The following is a 15607-nucleotide window of genomic DNA, read 5'->3' as shown; positions in this document are numbered from 1 at the left end:
AAAACACTTGACTCCTCAAACCTGCTCTGCCCTTCAATAAGATCATGGCTGATCTGATTGCGTCCATTTTTCTTCCTAACCCTGATAACATCTGACTCCCTTGCTAGTCAAGAATTATCTACCTCTGCCATCAAAAATTCAGTGACAAACATTGTTTTCCAGTCCTGATTGGGAGACTCCTGACTTTTAAACTGTGTTCTATAAATAAAGTCCGATAGAAACTCAACAGATCTGGTAGCATCTGTGGAGAAAATAGATGCAGTAGTTTCCGTCCAGTATGACTTCTTTGGAATCGTTCTAAAAAGTCATATCAGACTTGAAACACTAACTGCTTCTCTCTTCACTGATGTTGCCAGATAAGTCAATCTGATATCCACCAGGGAATCAAAGTTTCAGAATTGCAGTATCTGCTCTAATTCACTTTCAAACACCCCTTTGAGAGAGGTCTTGCAGAGATGTAAACCTTTATTCATATGTGGCTTTTATCTGCTAATGTCAATAGCAAATCAAGTTAGCATAAGGTATAACAAAGACTATTTCCATAAGCTTCACTGGCAAGTACTGCCAGGTCGGCTAAAGCTGATCCGGTGAGAGATTAAGCTCCCTTTCAGAAAACTGATGCCCCATTAACTACTCTGTGGTGCTTCTGACTAAAACATGTAAGTACTTCAACAGTACATATGTGGAACCCCTAGCAGTGGATGCCACTCATTTTTTTACATGGAATTCTTGCATTAGATAAGACCTTCATTTCATCTGTTGGGATGGGTGTTGCTGAGGGATGTTTGGGGAGGAAGTTAACTCGAACTGAGGTGATCAAGAGCCTACAGGTACCAGGCTATCTGAATCAACAAGAGAAATAGGCAAATTGGCCTAACTTGCTCCTAATTCACATGCTTGCATCAGAATGAGAGGGGGTTCTTATGGTGCATTGGTAGGTCCCTGTCTTTGGGCCAGGAGGCCCACGTTCAAGTCCCATCTGCTCCAGAGGTGTGTAACAACATCTCTGAACAAGTTGATTGGAAAGAAAACAATAAAGTTATGGAGAGAATTTGAAAACAACGATATAGCTTGCAGTGAATCTGGAATAGTGTGAGATGAGAGTTTATTTCTGCCTATCTACAGGGATCTTGCAACACAGTAGTAGTGTCCTCACCTCTGAGCCAGGAGGCCTGTGTTCAAGTGTGTCATAACGTCTCTAAACAGGTTGATCAGAAAGTACCTAAAATGAGAGATGAAGGGTTCTTGTGGCACATCAATAGTGTCCTAACCTCTAGGCCAGAAGATTGATACTCCAGAAATGTGTCATAGCACTCCTGAACACATTGCCTAAAAATATCTACTTCAAATGGTGACAGGGGAAAAAAATAACACATGAATACCTAGAATTGGAACAGAAAAAAAGAATGAGGTAATCTTTTTGAAACATACAAGACCCTAAGGAAAATTAACAGGAGAGAACCAATGCTGGGTCCACTTCTGTTTGTCATTTTATTTAAATGATTTAGATGAGAATATAGAAGGCATGGTTGGTAAGTTTGTGGATGGCACTAAAATTAGTGGTATAGTGGACAGTGAAGAAGGTTAGCTAAGATTACAAATAGATCTTGATCATTTAAGTCAATGGGCCGAGGAGTGTCAGATGGAGTTTAATTTGGATAAATGCAAAGTATTGCATTTTGGTAAAACAAACAAGGGGAAGACTTGTACAATTAATGATAGGGCCCTGGGTGGTGTTGTACAACAGAGAGACATAGGGGTTCAGGTACGTAATTCTTTGAAATTTGCGTCACGGATATACAGGGTGGTTAAGAAGGCATTTAGCACAATTTCTTTCATTGCTCAGACTTCTGAGTATAGGAGTTTGAACGTCATGTTGAGGTTCTACTGGACATTGATGAGGCCTCTTCTGGAGTAGAGTCAGTTTTAGTTGCCCTTTTCTTGGAAGGATATTATTAAGCTGGAGAGGGTTCACAAAAGATTTACCAGGCTGTTGCCAGGATTGGAGGGTTTGAGTTATAAGGAGAGTCTGGACAGGCTGAGACTTTCTTCACTGGAGTATAGGAGGTTGAGAGGTGACCTCTTGAACTTCCAGAGAAGAGGTGGATACAAGTACTGTTATGTTTAAAAGACATTTGGATAAGTACACGAATAAAAAATTGTTTGGAGGGATATGGGTGAAGCGCAGTAGGTGGGACTAGTTAGTTTGGGATTATGATTGGCATGGACTGGTTGGACCAAAGGATCTGTTTCCGTGCTGAATTATTCTGACTCTGTGACTATTAGCATTTCTGATGAGCAGAAGTTGGAGCCTTGTACATTATTTCTGGGAAGCACAATATCTCTAGATATCAAGTTTTTGATTTTGTGACCGAACCCTATTAAATATTTGGCTGGTTCAGTGCTTAGAATCATAGAATGCCTACAGTGCAGATAGAAGCCATTCAGCCCATCAAGTCTATACCGACCCTCTGAAGAGCATCCCACAATCTCCCACCCTATTCCTGTAACCCTACAAGGGTTACACATCCCTTGACACTACAGGACAATTTGCCATCACCTTCCTGCTTAACCTGCACACATTTCGATTGTAGGAGGAAACCGGAGCATCTGGTGGAAACCCATGCAGACACCGGGAGAATGTGCAAACTCCACACACACTCGCCCAAGGCTGGAATTGAACCCAAGTCCCTGGTGCTGGGAGACAGCAATGCTAACCACTGTGCTGCCCCACAGAAAAAGGCCATTTCGCCCATCGAGTCTGCACTGATGCTCTGAAGAACATTCCACCCACACAAACCTATCCCCGTAATCCAGGATTTTACCATGGTCCAATCCACCCAGCCTGCACGTCCCTGGATAATTTAGCATGGCCAGTCCAACTAACCTGCATATCTTTGGACTTGCTGTGGACTTTAGATAAATGTACTGCTTCTCTGACTGTTTGGCCAATATTTACAGCCCTCTATCAGGAGAATGTTATTTCTGGTCATTTATCTGGCTGCTTGTGAGAGTTGGTGCTCTCACACTGAATGCTGTATCTCACTGCCTAGTAACAGTAATGACAACTGAAAAATATTAATTGGATTGTGATATCGTTTGGGTTGACCTGTAAGCGTGAAGGGCATCGGAAAGAAGGACTTGCTTGCTTTAATATATCACTAAGGAATTGGGCTAAGGATTGGCAAATGCAATTCAATACAGATAAGTGTGAGGTGCTGCACTTCGGAAAGTCAAACCAGGGTAGAACTTGTACAGTAAATAGCAAGGTTCTGAGGAATGTTGTGGAACAGAAGAGTACAAGTACGTAGTTGGTTGAAAGCAGCATCACAGGTGGACAGGATGGTGAAGAAGGCATTTAGCATGCTGGCCTCCATCAGTTGAGGCATTGAGTATAGGAGTTGGATGATTATGTTACAGTTGTATAGGTCGTTGGTGAGGGTGCACTTGGAGTATTGCAATGCAGTTTTGGTCCGGCTGTTATAGGAAAGACATAGTTAAACTGGAAAGTGTGCAAAGAACATTTACAAGGATGTTGCCAGGACTAGTGGGCCTGAGTTATAGGGAGAGGTTGGCCAGGATAGGACTTTTTGAGAATGAGGAGTGACTTTATTGAGGTGTATAAAATCATGAGGGGCATAGATAGGATGAATGCATGCATCTTTCCCCAGGGATGGGGAATTGAAAACTAGAGGGCTTAGGTTTAAGATGAGAGGGGAAAGACTTAAGGCTGTGAGGTGCAACTTCTTAATGCAGAGAGTGGTGCATATATGGAATGGGCTGCCAGAGACAGTGGTTGAGGCAGGTAGAATAGCAAAAGATGAAAAAAAAAAAAAAATCATTTGGATTGGTACATGGATGGAAAGGTTTTCGATGGATGTGGACCAAATGCGGGCAATTGCAACTAGCTGAGTGGACACCACAGTCAGCATGGACCAGTTTGGGCCAAAAGGCCTGTTTCCATTCTGTATTACTCTGACTCTCTATGACTTCTAACAACCACTGGATATCCCTAGTGCTTCACAGCCATTCATGTACTTCTGAAATGTGTTCACTGTATTTTCGGAAAAGCAGCAGCCAGTTTGCAAATAGCAAGCTTCAAACTATATTATTGCAAGGTTTTTGTTAAAATCCATCGCTTCAATGACCTTTTAACATTAATGAAAATTCCCTTTGTCTTGTGTTTAACAGTGGCCCAATGATGAAGTTAGTTTACAAACTTCAGGCTGAAGATTTTAAGTATGAATTCCCAGTCTCGTATCTTCCTGTGAGTATGGAACAGTGAATTGATTGCGTTAACTTGTATTGTGTTCAGGGCAGATTGGCAGCATTGGTTTAACAAATTATGTTTTGTAACATTTTAGTAACCACATCAGTGACTATGATGATCATTAAAAAGTAAGAATATACAGCTAGTGCCCTTGGGAGCTGTGCAGGCCAGTAGTCCCAGGTTGTACAAAATGATCAGTTATTACAGCCGAGAGAATACTTTTTCTGGTTAGGGCGTTAACAGCTCACCACCTGATCATAGAGTCGTACAACATGGAAACAGACCCTTTCGCCCAAGTAGTCCACACTGACCATGTTCCCAAACCAAATTAGTCCCACTTGCCTGCATTGGACTCATATCCCTCTAAACCTTTTTAATCCATGTACTTATCCAAATATCTTCTAAACATTGTAACTGTACCTGCATCCACCACTTCCTCTGGCAGTTCAGTCCACACACGAATCACTCACTGTAAAAAAGAGTTGCCCCGCCTGTCCTTTTTTTAAATGTTTCTTCTCTTTGCTTTTTTTTTTTTTTTTTTGTTTGTAACTGTTTCCCACCCACCCGCCCCCACCCCCCACCCCTAAAAAAAAGACCCTTGTCATTCACCTTATCTATGCCCCTCATGATTTTATAAACCTCAATAAGGTCACTCCTCAACCTCCTATGCTCCAGTGAAAAAAGTCTTAACCTTTCATTCTTCCTGGCAATATCCTGGTAAATCTTTTCGGAACCCTCTCCAGTTTAATAAAATATTTGATAATAATGGGATGACCTAATCAAAAAGTAATGCCAGTTTTCGGTACTCTATATCTTTTCAGAAACAACGTTGTATATTTCTACTGGTCTTTTCCCATTGCCAGTAATCATGAAAGAATAAATCATAAAATCATAATTTTATTGCTTGCCATGTTCTTCAGTAACAGATATCAGATTGGCTTGACCCTTTTTGAACAGGAAGTACATGAACTAACTTTCAATTCAGTGGAATTACCCAAATATACAGCCGAGCTATTCAGGAGTTAGCAGGGGTACTATCTGCCCCATCTCCTTAATTGACCCTTTATAGTTACTGTTTGTGCGTTGAGTTCTTCTAATCTGTCCAGAATGCCGTCATCTGTTGTATCTGCGCTGTTCAGGACTGAGTACCTTCCTTTGGAACAGAAGCATCAACAGCAATGATACAAAAATATCACTCAAACTTTGCCACAATCTGAGAATCAATTTAAACCTGTCTTGCACTGTCCTTTAATTTCCCCATACAGTCCTTAATGATCAGAAACAAAAACAGAAGTTACTGGAAAAGCTGGCTCTCCAATACCACCTCCTATCTCCCCCAGACCGTGACCCCACCGTTGAACATCAAGCCATTATATCAACCACAGTCACTGACCTCATTTCATCTGGTGATGTCCCCTCCACTGTCTCAAAGCTGATATTTCCCCCAGCCCCACACAGCTCGCTTCTACCTCCTTCTGAATATCCACAGACAGGAGTGCCTGGGCAGACCCATTGTTTCTGCTTGCTCCTACCCTACAGAACTGAGTTTTTTTCCCCACCTTGACTTGGTCTTTTCTCCCCGGTCCAGTCCCTGCTTACTTACATCCATGATCCTCTGCCGCTTTCAGTTTCAGAATATCCAGTTTGCAGGCTCCAGCCGCCTCCTCTTTTTACCATGGCTGCCGATTTCCCCACCAGGATGGTCTCGGGGCTCTCTGCCTCTTCCTGGAGTAAAGGCCTGAACCATCCCCACCCACCAGCACCCTACTCCGTTTGGCTGAACTCGTCCTCATCCTGAATAACTTTTAACTCCTCTCATTTTCTTCAAGTCAGAAGGGTGGCCATGGATAGGCACATGGGCTCCAGTTATGCCTGTCTCTTCATGGGAACATTCCTTGTTCCAGCCTTATTCCATCCACAACTCTTTCTCTCTGATATATCAATGATGTCATCGGTGCTGCTTCCCTCTCTTGTCCGGAATTGTAAGTTAATCAATTTCACATCCAATTTCCACCCCGCCCTCACTTTCACCTAGTCTATCTCTGACTCCTCCCTTCCCTTCTTTGACATCTCTGTTTCTATTTCTGGGAATAAAATGGCCACTAATGTATACCTGTAAACCCAATGACTCCCCACAGCTACCTGGACTATAAGTCCTCTTGCCCTGTTTCCTATAAAGACTCCATCCCATTCTCCCAGTTCCACCATCTCCGTCGCATATGTTCCAATGAGGCCAACTTCAAAAAGGGAGACTTTGAAGTGGTCACCTTCTTCCTCAACCGAGAATTCCCCAGCACCGTTGTTGACAGAGCCCTCACCCCTTCTCTTCCCTCCCACAACAGCAATAGGGTTCCCCTATTGTCCTTACCTGTTAACTTTGATTTCTCTTCATAGATGCTGCCAACCTGCTGAGCTTTTACAGCAACTTCTCTTCATGTTTCTGATTTACAGCATCCGCAGTTCTTTCAGTTTTTATTTAGTCCCTAATGATCATTCGACAGAAAAAAAAATCTTTTGCTATGATTGCTGCAGTTGTACCTCCCATCATTTGCAGAGATGTTTTGTCTACTCTTGTGACCAATTTTGTCTTCCTTATGTCCACACATATCTGTAAAAAAAAAATGAATGTTTCTTGTGCAGAAACTTATGTAAAGAAAAAACATGTAAACTATGTGCAGCTTGACACTAGATTCCAGAGAATCTTAATGCTCTCTAATACTGGTCTGTTGGTGTTTTTATAATCCAGGGTTCTGTGAAGGCTTCAATCCAAGATGGTGTTCTACCTGATTTTCCACTGTATCATAACAAGCTGCAGTTTCCTCTCTCAGGACTGACCAACCTCAGTCTCTCACTCAGTATCCTTTGACTCAAGTATATGTGGAGCTGAAACCTCTGCTTTATCTGTGCAGTATCGCTGCCAGTTCCTTCTCCTCTTGTAGTTTGTGTCTAAGGATATTAATTTGCTTGATTTTGAGATAATCTGAATAACTAGCTTCAGGGCATTTTTATTTGTTATCTCAGTTGAGGGCCTGGTTAGAATGTCTGGAAATATTGACTGATGTAGCTATACCTGACCTTTGAGTCTTTTGATTCACTGCCAAAAGTCCCAGCTCATGTCATCGTACTTGCTCTGAGCTGTCACACTAGCAAGAACAAATGCACCTCAACACGAGAATGGTTTCAGATCCCAGAGGATGTTTGGAAAGTAATAAAGACAGAGTACAGTGCCCTAGCCTTGAGCCCTAACTAGACTTATTACAATGATCTGAGCTCAGATACTGTAAGGATGGAAATTGCTACCAAAAATCTGAAATTGGTTATACACAACTGCCAGGATTCTTGCATCTGTCTAGTGACTTGAAAACCCTGGAGTATTTTGGTGGAGCTGTTGTGATACTGGACAAAACACCTAGATGTTAGGAGTTCAAATCCCGTCATGGTGTGTGAAACCTAGTAACTTGTCAGCTCTAACCAGAAACATTGACCATGAAAATAGACAGATTGCCACTTATAACCATATTTCGTTTAAAGATAGCATGCCAGTTGTCTCTCCTGGCTCTGTCCTGCACGTGCTGTCAGTTCTGCATTCCGGAAGCTACCGCTGGGCCTTCTGCAATAGGTACCCTCAAAGAAGAATGATTAAAGCTTTATTGGATCTCTCATTCCTGGTACCCTATTAGTAAATCTCTTCAACAGTCTCTGCTTTAACATGCTACCTAAAGCACAGAATTGAGCACAGTACTCCAGCTAAGACCTAACCAACGATATGTAGCAATCATAAGCTATGCAATAGTAGACCATTTCACCCCTCACGCTTGTCCAGCATTGAATAAGATCATGGCTAATCTGATTGTAAATTCAACTGCACTTTCCAATTTTAGCCACCTTAATTCTTTATTCCCTTGCAGATTGAAAACCAGTCACACCCAGCCTTGAATATATTCAATGACCCTGCCACTGCTGTCTGGAAGAGAATTCCAAACTCTAATGACCCTTTGAGAAAAGAAATTCCTCCTCATCTCGGTCTTAAATGGGCGACTCCTACTATTAAAACTGTGCCCCCATAATCCTGCATTCTTCCACAATTGAAAAGTATCCTTTCGGCATCCATTAGAATCCCGTGTTTCAAAGGTTCATTTCGTATTCTTTTAAACTTGAACGAATAAAAACCCAGCCTACTCTACATTTCCTCATCAGATAACCTCTTCAATTCGGTAATCAGCCAAATTAACCTTCTCTGAACTGCTTCTAACAGAAGTATATCCATCCGTCAGTAAAGAGACCAAACCTGTACTTTGTATTCTCAGTGCAGTCCCACCCAAGGCCTACACACTAATAACAAACCTTTCTTACTTTTATATTCTATTCCCCTTGCAATAAGGACTTTCCTAATTACGTGCTGTCCCTGCATGTTAACTTATGATTCATGTGCCATCTCTCCCAGATCCCTGTACTGTAGCATTCTGCAGTCTATATTCTGTTTTTCTATTTCTCATGCCAAAGTGAACAGCCTAATTTATGTGAGAGATAGCAGGAACTGCAGATGCTGGAGAATCTGAGAAAGCAAGGTGTAGAGATGGATGAACCCAGCAGGCCAAGCAGCATCAGAGGAGCAGGAAGGCTGACGTTTCGGGCCTAGACCCTTCTTCAGGGAAAAAAAAATGGTCCTGCTTTATTCTCCATCTGCCAAATTTTGTCCACTCAGCTCTCCTATCTCGATCCTTTGGCAGATTGTTTTTATCCTACCCATAACTGACATTCCTCCCTATCATTTGCGAATGATAACTCCTACAAAATATTCTGTCCCTTCATCCTGATCATCGATGTAGAGTGTAAATAGTTGAGGCTCTAGATGTGATTCATATGGCATACACTGTTTACAGTTTGTCAACTTGACAATGACACAATATGACTATTTCTTAGCAGCACAGATAGAGGGTTGGCTGTTAGCCCTGGCAGTACGTGGCACTTACAGAATCGGCCTACATGGACTGTTTTCCCTTGACCGTGTTGGTTACATCTTCAAAGTGCTCAAATACAATGCTCCAACATTATTTCCCTTTCACAAAATTATGTTGACTCCAAAGCTGGCATCATAAAGGATTAGCTTAACCAATCTTATTTATAAATCCAAGGATCTTGACCTCTCAACTTGCCCCACCACCTTTATTTGTGTGTGTCTAGGCCAGCCAAAACCTCTGATTTGCAGATGGAAAATGTTTGGTTGCTGTCCAAACAAACTGAGGCTGGGACCCTAGCTGCAAGTGTGAGACTAGTTTAAACTTGTCCTAAAGTATTAATTCCCTAACTCTATTTGTCAGATTTGATGCATTGTTTTCACATTTAACAATATATAGAACTCATCCAAACTGCCTTAGGCCAATTAAGTGTCTCGTGTTGCTGGTGAACGATTCTCTTACTTCTCACTAAACAGAATAATGTTTGTTTTTCTGAAGGAAAAGAAACGAGTCATTCATTACGTTAAAAGGTTGTCGTGAGGTAAACTTAGTGCTCTTCATTCTGTGAAATTCTTTGGAACATTGGGATTAGTTCTTTTAACAGCTGTGAGATAAACCAGCAGTGCAGAGACTTTCACAGCTGTTTTTTTTTTAAGTAAATAGTTTGCAATTCTTAACCTGCATAATCAGATCCCTTCGAATACTATTTCTTCAATTTTGCTATGCATCTCACCACACCACGGGTAAGTTAGGACTGCTGAATATGAAGCAGCACTGGATGAAGGGCAGAGAGAGCCTGCTGCCAAGGTGTTCTACCCACTGCCAACACTTTGACCTGGCCTCTGTCAGGGATGTCAAGGCTGTCATCTTGGCCCTGTGGCTAATAATTCATCCCATAAATTCAAGGCAGTTCCGTGTGATTTATAACATAGATCTGTTTCAGTGTTATGACCCTTTCATCAGATCTATTCAGGTAGTTGTGCATCATGTAATCTTCCTCCATTCTATCTCTAACACCACGCAGTTTTCCTTGTTCAAGATGCTCCTTAAAATCTGTCTCTTTACTTAAGTTGTTGATCATGTGTCCCTATATCTGCTTATGTAGCTTGGTGGCAGTTTGCATTTGATTATTTTTTCCCATGTTAAAGTGCTGTGTAAATATAAATTGTTATTGGAAGCTCTCTCCACCTTTTGCTCTCATTTTATTGACGGTATTGAATGCTCCAGAGTTAGCCTTGCTGTTGCAAATGTGGACCACGATAATATTTCATTAGTTTTGTTACTTTTTGGGAGTAGCAAGCGACACATACTTCGCAGAACTGTGTGGCAGATCGTGGGCTGGGTGTAGACTGATAAAATGCTTCTCAAAATCTGCAAGGCTCTTGTGGGATGTATCTTGTTCACTTAACAGTGCTCTCAACTGTTGTTACAGAATTGTCCATCTGGGCAGCTCTTCAGCACCTCAGACAGTGCTTATTTTGTCATAGTGGACAGGTACCTGAAATACTTCCTTCCTACAGAGGGGAATGTGCCACCATCACCAATCCTGAATGCATGTGGAACAGTTTCTCCTCCAACACCAAGGTACTTCTTTTTCTGAGTAGCAATTACGTTAGGGGTTCTGGGATGAAATTACCAAATGCTTTTCTCCTTATTTATTTTCTTCCACTGTAAGTGTGCCAACTCCCTCAGTATTCACCCACAGAATGCTGATGTTATCAAGCAGGACTTGATTCAGGAAGCTGTTAAGAATTTATCTGGCCGAGCCACTTGCTATTAAAACCATTTATCAGCGGGAGGAAAATGTCTAGCACATCTTGTTTACCAAGATGTTGTGTCCTCCTTCAATATCCATTTTCATTCTCTTCATACAGAACTCAGAGTGTACCATTTACGTCCTATGGTGGGCCCCACACTAGCCTACTGAAACGTCACATTTCACATCAGCCCTCTGTGAATACAGACCCAGCTGCTCAGGAAATCTGGAGATCTGAAACACTGCTTCAGGTAATGATCAATACGGTTTGGTGTTTTTCTTGCTGCGGGTCTTTGTTTTGCTATGTGTTTCTGTCCTGCTCAGTGTATTGAATGTGACTTTGTAGGCAGACAGCACTTCATATTTACTTATGAACTGAGTCAGTATTAACAAACCAGATTGATACTCTTCTTCGAAAGCTGAGCTCCCAATTCCAGGTCCTCATGACTGCAAAGCCTTCCTAATTTCACCCTCCTGCATGTCTTTGAAACTTTGATCTACTCCTTTGTTACTTTCGGCCCCATTATTTCTATTTCTACCTTCTGTAAACATCAGTGTATCCAAAGCTCTGTTTCTGAATCGAAACTTGTACCAAGTCCCAGTTCACCCACCAATCTGGGCTCACTAACTTAGTTAAACAGATTTAAGCACAGATATTGTGATTTCTTCATGTTACATCTCCTTGCCCCAGCTCTGCAGTCCTCCATTTTTGATCTTTTGTATACCATTCTTCCTCACCCCTACCATGTACACCATTGATGGATGTATTGTTATTTAACTGGACTCTAATGGAACTCCCCTCCCTCAACCCCTGCAACTGATTTCCTCTTTTAAAACCTGTCACTTTGACCAAACATTCTGGCCATGCCTTCTATATCCTGCTTAATTCAGTAATCCATCTCGTTTTTATTTGAATTATGGAAGTGAGTAGATTATGAATGGCAGGTTGTGTTATAATGATTAATTGCTTTAACTTATTATTGATTAACTCTTCAGATTTAATGTTTACTTTATCTGTTGCATTTTTTTGGATCCCACTTGGAGTTCTATCAATCCCTCAAATATTAGCCATGGAAGTGGCTTCTGGCCTAAAAAATAGGTTTCAAAAATTCAACATTACATGAGTTCATACCATTTTTAATCCGGTTCCCATTTTGAAAACTGCTATTGGATTGGCTTCCACTTCCCTTTAAAGTTGTGTGCTCCAGATCCTCATAACTCATATGCTGGCCTCGTGTCATTTCTGGTTCTTTTGCCAGTTGCCTTAAATCCGTGTTGTCTGGTTACTGACCCTTCTCCCGCTGGGAATAGTTTGTCCTTAGTTATTCTGTTGAAACTCTTCATGATTTTGAACACCACTATTTCCCCTTTGATGGAGGGATCAACAACCAGCAGCATAGATCTAAGTGGCAGACGGTTTAGAGGCGATATGAGAAAAGACATTTTTACCCAGAGACTGGTGGGAATCAGGAACTTGCTGTTTGTAAGAGTGATAGAGGCAGAAGCCCTCATAACATTTAAATATTTAGATGTGCACTTGTGATACCAAGGCATACAAGGCTATGGCCAAGTACCTGAAAATTGGTTTAAAATAGTTGATGGTTGTTTTTGACTGGTGTTTATCAGTGTATACTCTATGATGGCACCTCAATTTACAAAGCTAAGGATCCATTACAGCTCGTGATAGCCTTCATTATGTGTCCGCCCATCTCCAGACACTTGTGTGCATTCTCTCATGGGTCTCTTTGTTCATGTACCCTCTTGAAATTGTACCAGTTAGTTCATATTGTCTTCCAGTCCTTCTGACCGAAATCCATCATTTTATATCTAAGCATTAAATTTGTCCATATCTCTGTCCGTTTCACTAGTCTATTTCTATCTTTACTGTTTTTGACATTTCTAGATTTTTGTCATCTGCAAGGTTTGAAATTATATCCTGTATATTCCAAGTTCAGATCATTCTTATATATTTGCAAGAATAGTGATCCTAATACTGATGCTTGGATGAGACCACTGTAAAACTTTGGTCTAGTCTTGAACACAACATTCGAACAGTCGTATGGTTGCACAGACCTTTAGCATTGCTGAAAGAGATGCACTGTTGAGTGTAAGAAGACCAAATTGCAAAGGGAACAACAATTTATACTGCCTGAGAAAAGGGGACTGATCGGTCGGCCCGTGGGGACTGATCGGTCGGCCCACAATCATGGAGAATATATCAAGAAATTATTAGAAACATAGAATAAAGGAACAGGTGTAGAATAGAACCATTCGGCCCATCCAGCTCACATGACATTCAGTATGATCACAGCTCAACCTTGATCTTAGTGCTGGACTCCTGCCTTTGCCCCTTGCTTTTTGACATCTTCAGCTTCTAGAAATCTATTTGTTTCTTTTTAAAAATGTATTCAATGACTTGTTTTAATGCCATAACCTACCATACCACTTCTGTTTGGAGGCCAAAAGACAACTCCCACTAATGTTTTTCACCCCTTTTTGTTTTGTAACCTTTCTCACTGTTGCACAGATTTCATCTTTCACTAGCACAACCTCCCTCCTTTCCCTTTTTTCCTACCCTTCCTAAATTTTGAATACCCTTCAGTGTTTGTCATATGTGGAGGCATGACACTGTAGGTGTAATCATATTGTACCCATTTACAATTATATGTGCTGTTAATTTGTCTCCTTTACTATGAGTGCTCTATGCATTCAGATATAGTACCTTCAGACTAATGTTTTTAACATTCTTGTATAAGGACACTATTTGCTGCATGCCCTGGCTACCTCTCTTCCATGGTTTGCTTTCTACTTTTGTATCTTTCATTTCCATCTTGGTTTCCCCAGGCTTTTGTTTGTTCCAAAGAAAGGCACAATGCCTAGTTATGTTTCTTTTTCCTGGGTATGTAAACTTGTAGCAAACAAGCCACGTTGCGATCTCCGTTGATGATCTTCAATTGGTTGGTTGTATGTGTCTTTCTGCAACATCTATTCATTACTATTCTGATCTTGTCTATTAGCCACAAAAACAAAATTGCTGGAAAAGCTCAACAGGTCTGGCAGCCATCTGAGGGGGAAAAAAAAATCAGTTAACATTTCGGGTCCAGTGACCCTGCCTCAGAACTGATGGTGGCTGGGAAAACATCAGTTTATATGCAAAGAATAGGGAGGGTGGTGTTAGTAGGGAGTAAACAATAGGATAGAGCCTAAAGAGAGAGAACAACAGTTGGACAGGCAAAGGAGTTGCTAATGATCAGACTGGGAGGGTGAATAGTTGTTAATGGGGACTATTAGTGACTAACAACAGGTGGTGTGTAATAGCAGGCTATGTGTAGAAGCTAAACATCAGCTTTCCTGCTCCTCTGATGCTGCTTGGCCTGCTGTGTTCATCCAGCTCTACACCTTGTTATCTCAGATTCTCCAGCATCTGCAGTTCCTACTATCTCTGATAACAAGGCCTGGTGTGTGGGGCAGGGGGCTGGGACATGGGAGAGTTTAGACCCTAAAATTATTGAACTTGATATTGAGTCCGGAGGGCTACAGGGTCCCCAAGTGGAAAGAGGTGTTGCTCCTCCAGCTTGCGTTGGGCTTCGCTGGAAGACTGCAGCAAACCTGAGACACATGTTGGCCAGGGAGCAGGGTGGTGCGTTAAAGTGGCAGTCAACAGGTAGTTCAGGGTCTTTTTTGCGAGCAAAATGTAGATATTCTGCGAAGTAGTCACCCAGTCTACACTTCGTTTCCCCAATGTAGAGGAGACCACATAGTGAGCAGCGAATGCAGTAGACTAGGTTCTGGGAAGTGCAGGTGAAGTGTTGCTTCATCTGGAAGGTACGTTCAAAGGCAAAATATTCATTTAGTATCTCTCCCATCTCCTGGGGTTCAACACAAAGATGACCTCCTTGATCTTTAAGAGGCCCTACCCTCTCTCTAGTTACCCTCTTGCTCATAATGTATTTGTAGAATCACTTTGGATTATCCTTAACCTTATCTGCCAATGCTATCTCACATCCCCTCTTTGCCTTCCAGGTTTCTCTCAAGGATGCCCCGACACCCTATATTGATTAAGAGATTCAATTCAACCATGTCTATAATCTAAAATAAGTTTCTCTTTTATTCTTGACTAGAACCTCAATATCTTTCTTCTTCTATTGTTACTTAATCTTACCAGATTTACCCTTCACTCTGACAGGAACATACTGCCTCTGATTTCTTGTCATCACACTCTTGAACACCTCCCACTTGTCAGTATGTCCTTTTACCTGCGAACAGTCAACTCCAATCAAGATTTGAAAGGTCTTGTCTCATACCATTAAAATTTGTTTTCTTCCAATTAAAACTTTTTACCTTTTATGGAAGGCTTATCCTTTTCCATAACCATTTTGAAACTAATAGAATTATGATCGCTAGACCCAAAGTGTTCCCCCACTTTTATTTCAGTCACCTGCCCTGCCTTATTGCCCAAAAGAAGGTCTAGTTTTGCTACTTCTCTAGAAGAAGCATCCACATTTAACAAATTTTTCACCATACAAATCTTTGACTGGGGCAACCATAGTGTTAATGTTTGGGAAATTAAAATTCCCCATTATTACAACCTCATTATGCTTACATATATGTGAGATCTCCTTA

The 15607-nt window shown here is 41.4% G+C and overlaps 1 protein-coding gene across 5 annotated transcripts in view; it reads left to right on the top strand.

Moving 5' to 3' along the window:
* The window catches only part of smpd4 (sphingomyelin phosphodiesterase 4), a 55086-nt gene that overhangs the window by 3086 nt on the left and 36393 nt on the right, over positions 1-15607 (top strand). For 4 of the 5 annotated variants that reach the window (XM_048611276.1, XM_048611274.1, XM_048611275.1 and 1 more), the window contains exons 1-5: positions 4192-4267; positions 7017-7125; positions 9919-9971; positions 10661-10812; positions 11103-11235. In XM_048611276.1, coding sequence (XP_048467233.1) covers positions 4199-4267; positions 7017-7125; positions 9919-9971; positions 10661-10812; positions 11103-11235 — 516 coding nt within the window. In that variant the 5' untranslated portion in view covers positions 4192-4198. Of the gene's footprint in view, positions 1-4191; positions 4268-7016; positions 7126-9918; positions 9972-10660; positions 10813-11102; positions 11236-15607 lie in introns of those variants that run through there. The other variant, XM_048611277.1, reaches the window with a different exon arrangement.

Source organism: Rhincodon typus, chromosome 24 (assembly GCF_021869965.1).
Source record: "Rhincodon typus isolate 14 chromosome 24, sRhiTyp1.1, whole genome shotgun sequence".
In the NCBI taxonomy this organism is placed as follows: domain Eukaryota; kingdom Metazoa; phylum Chordata; class Chondrichthyes; order Orectolobiformes; family Rhincodontidae; genus Rhincodon; species Rhincodon typus.
This window is presented reverse-complemented; position numbering and strand designations above follow the sequence as displayed.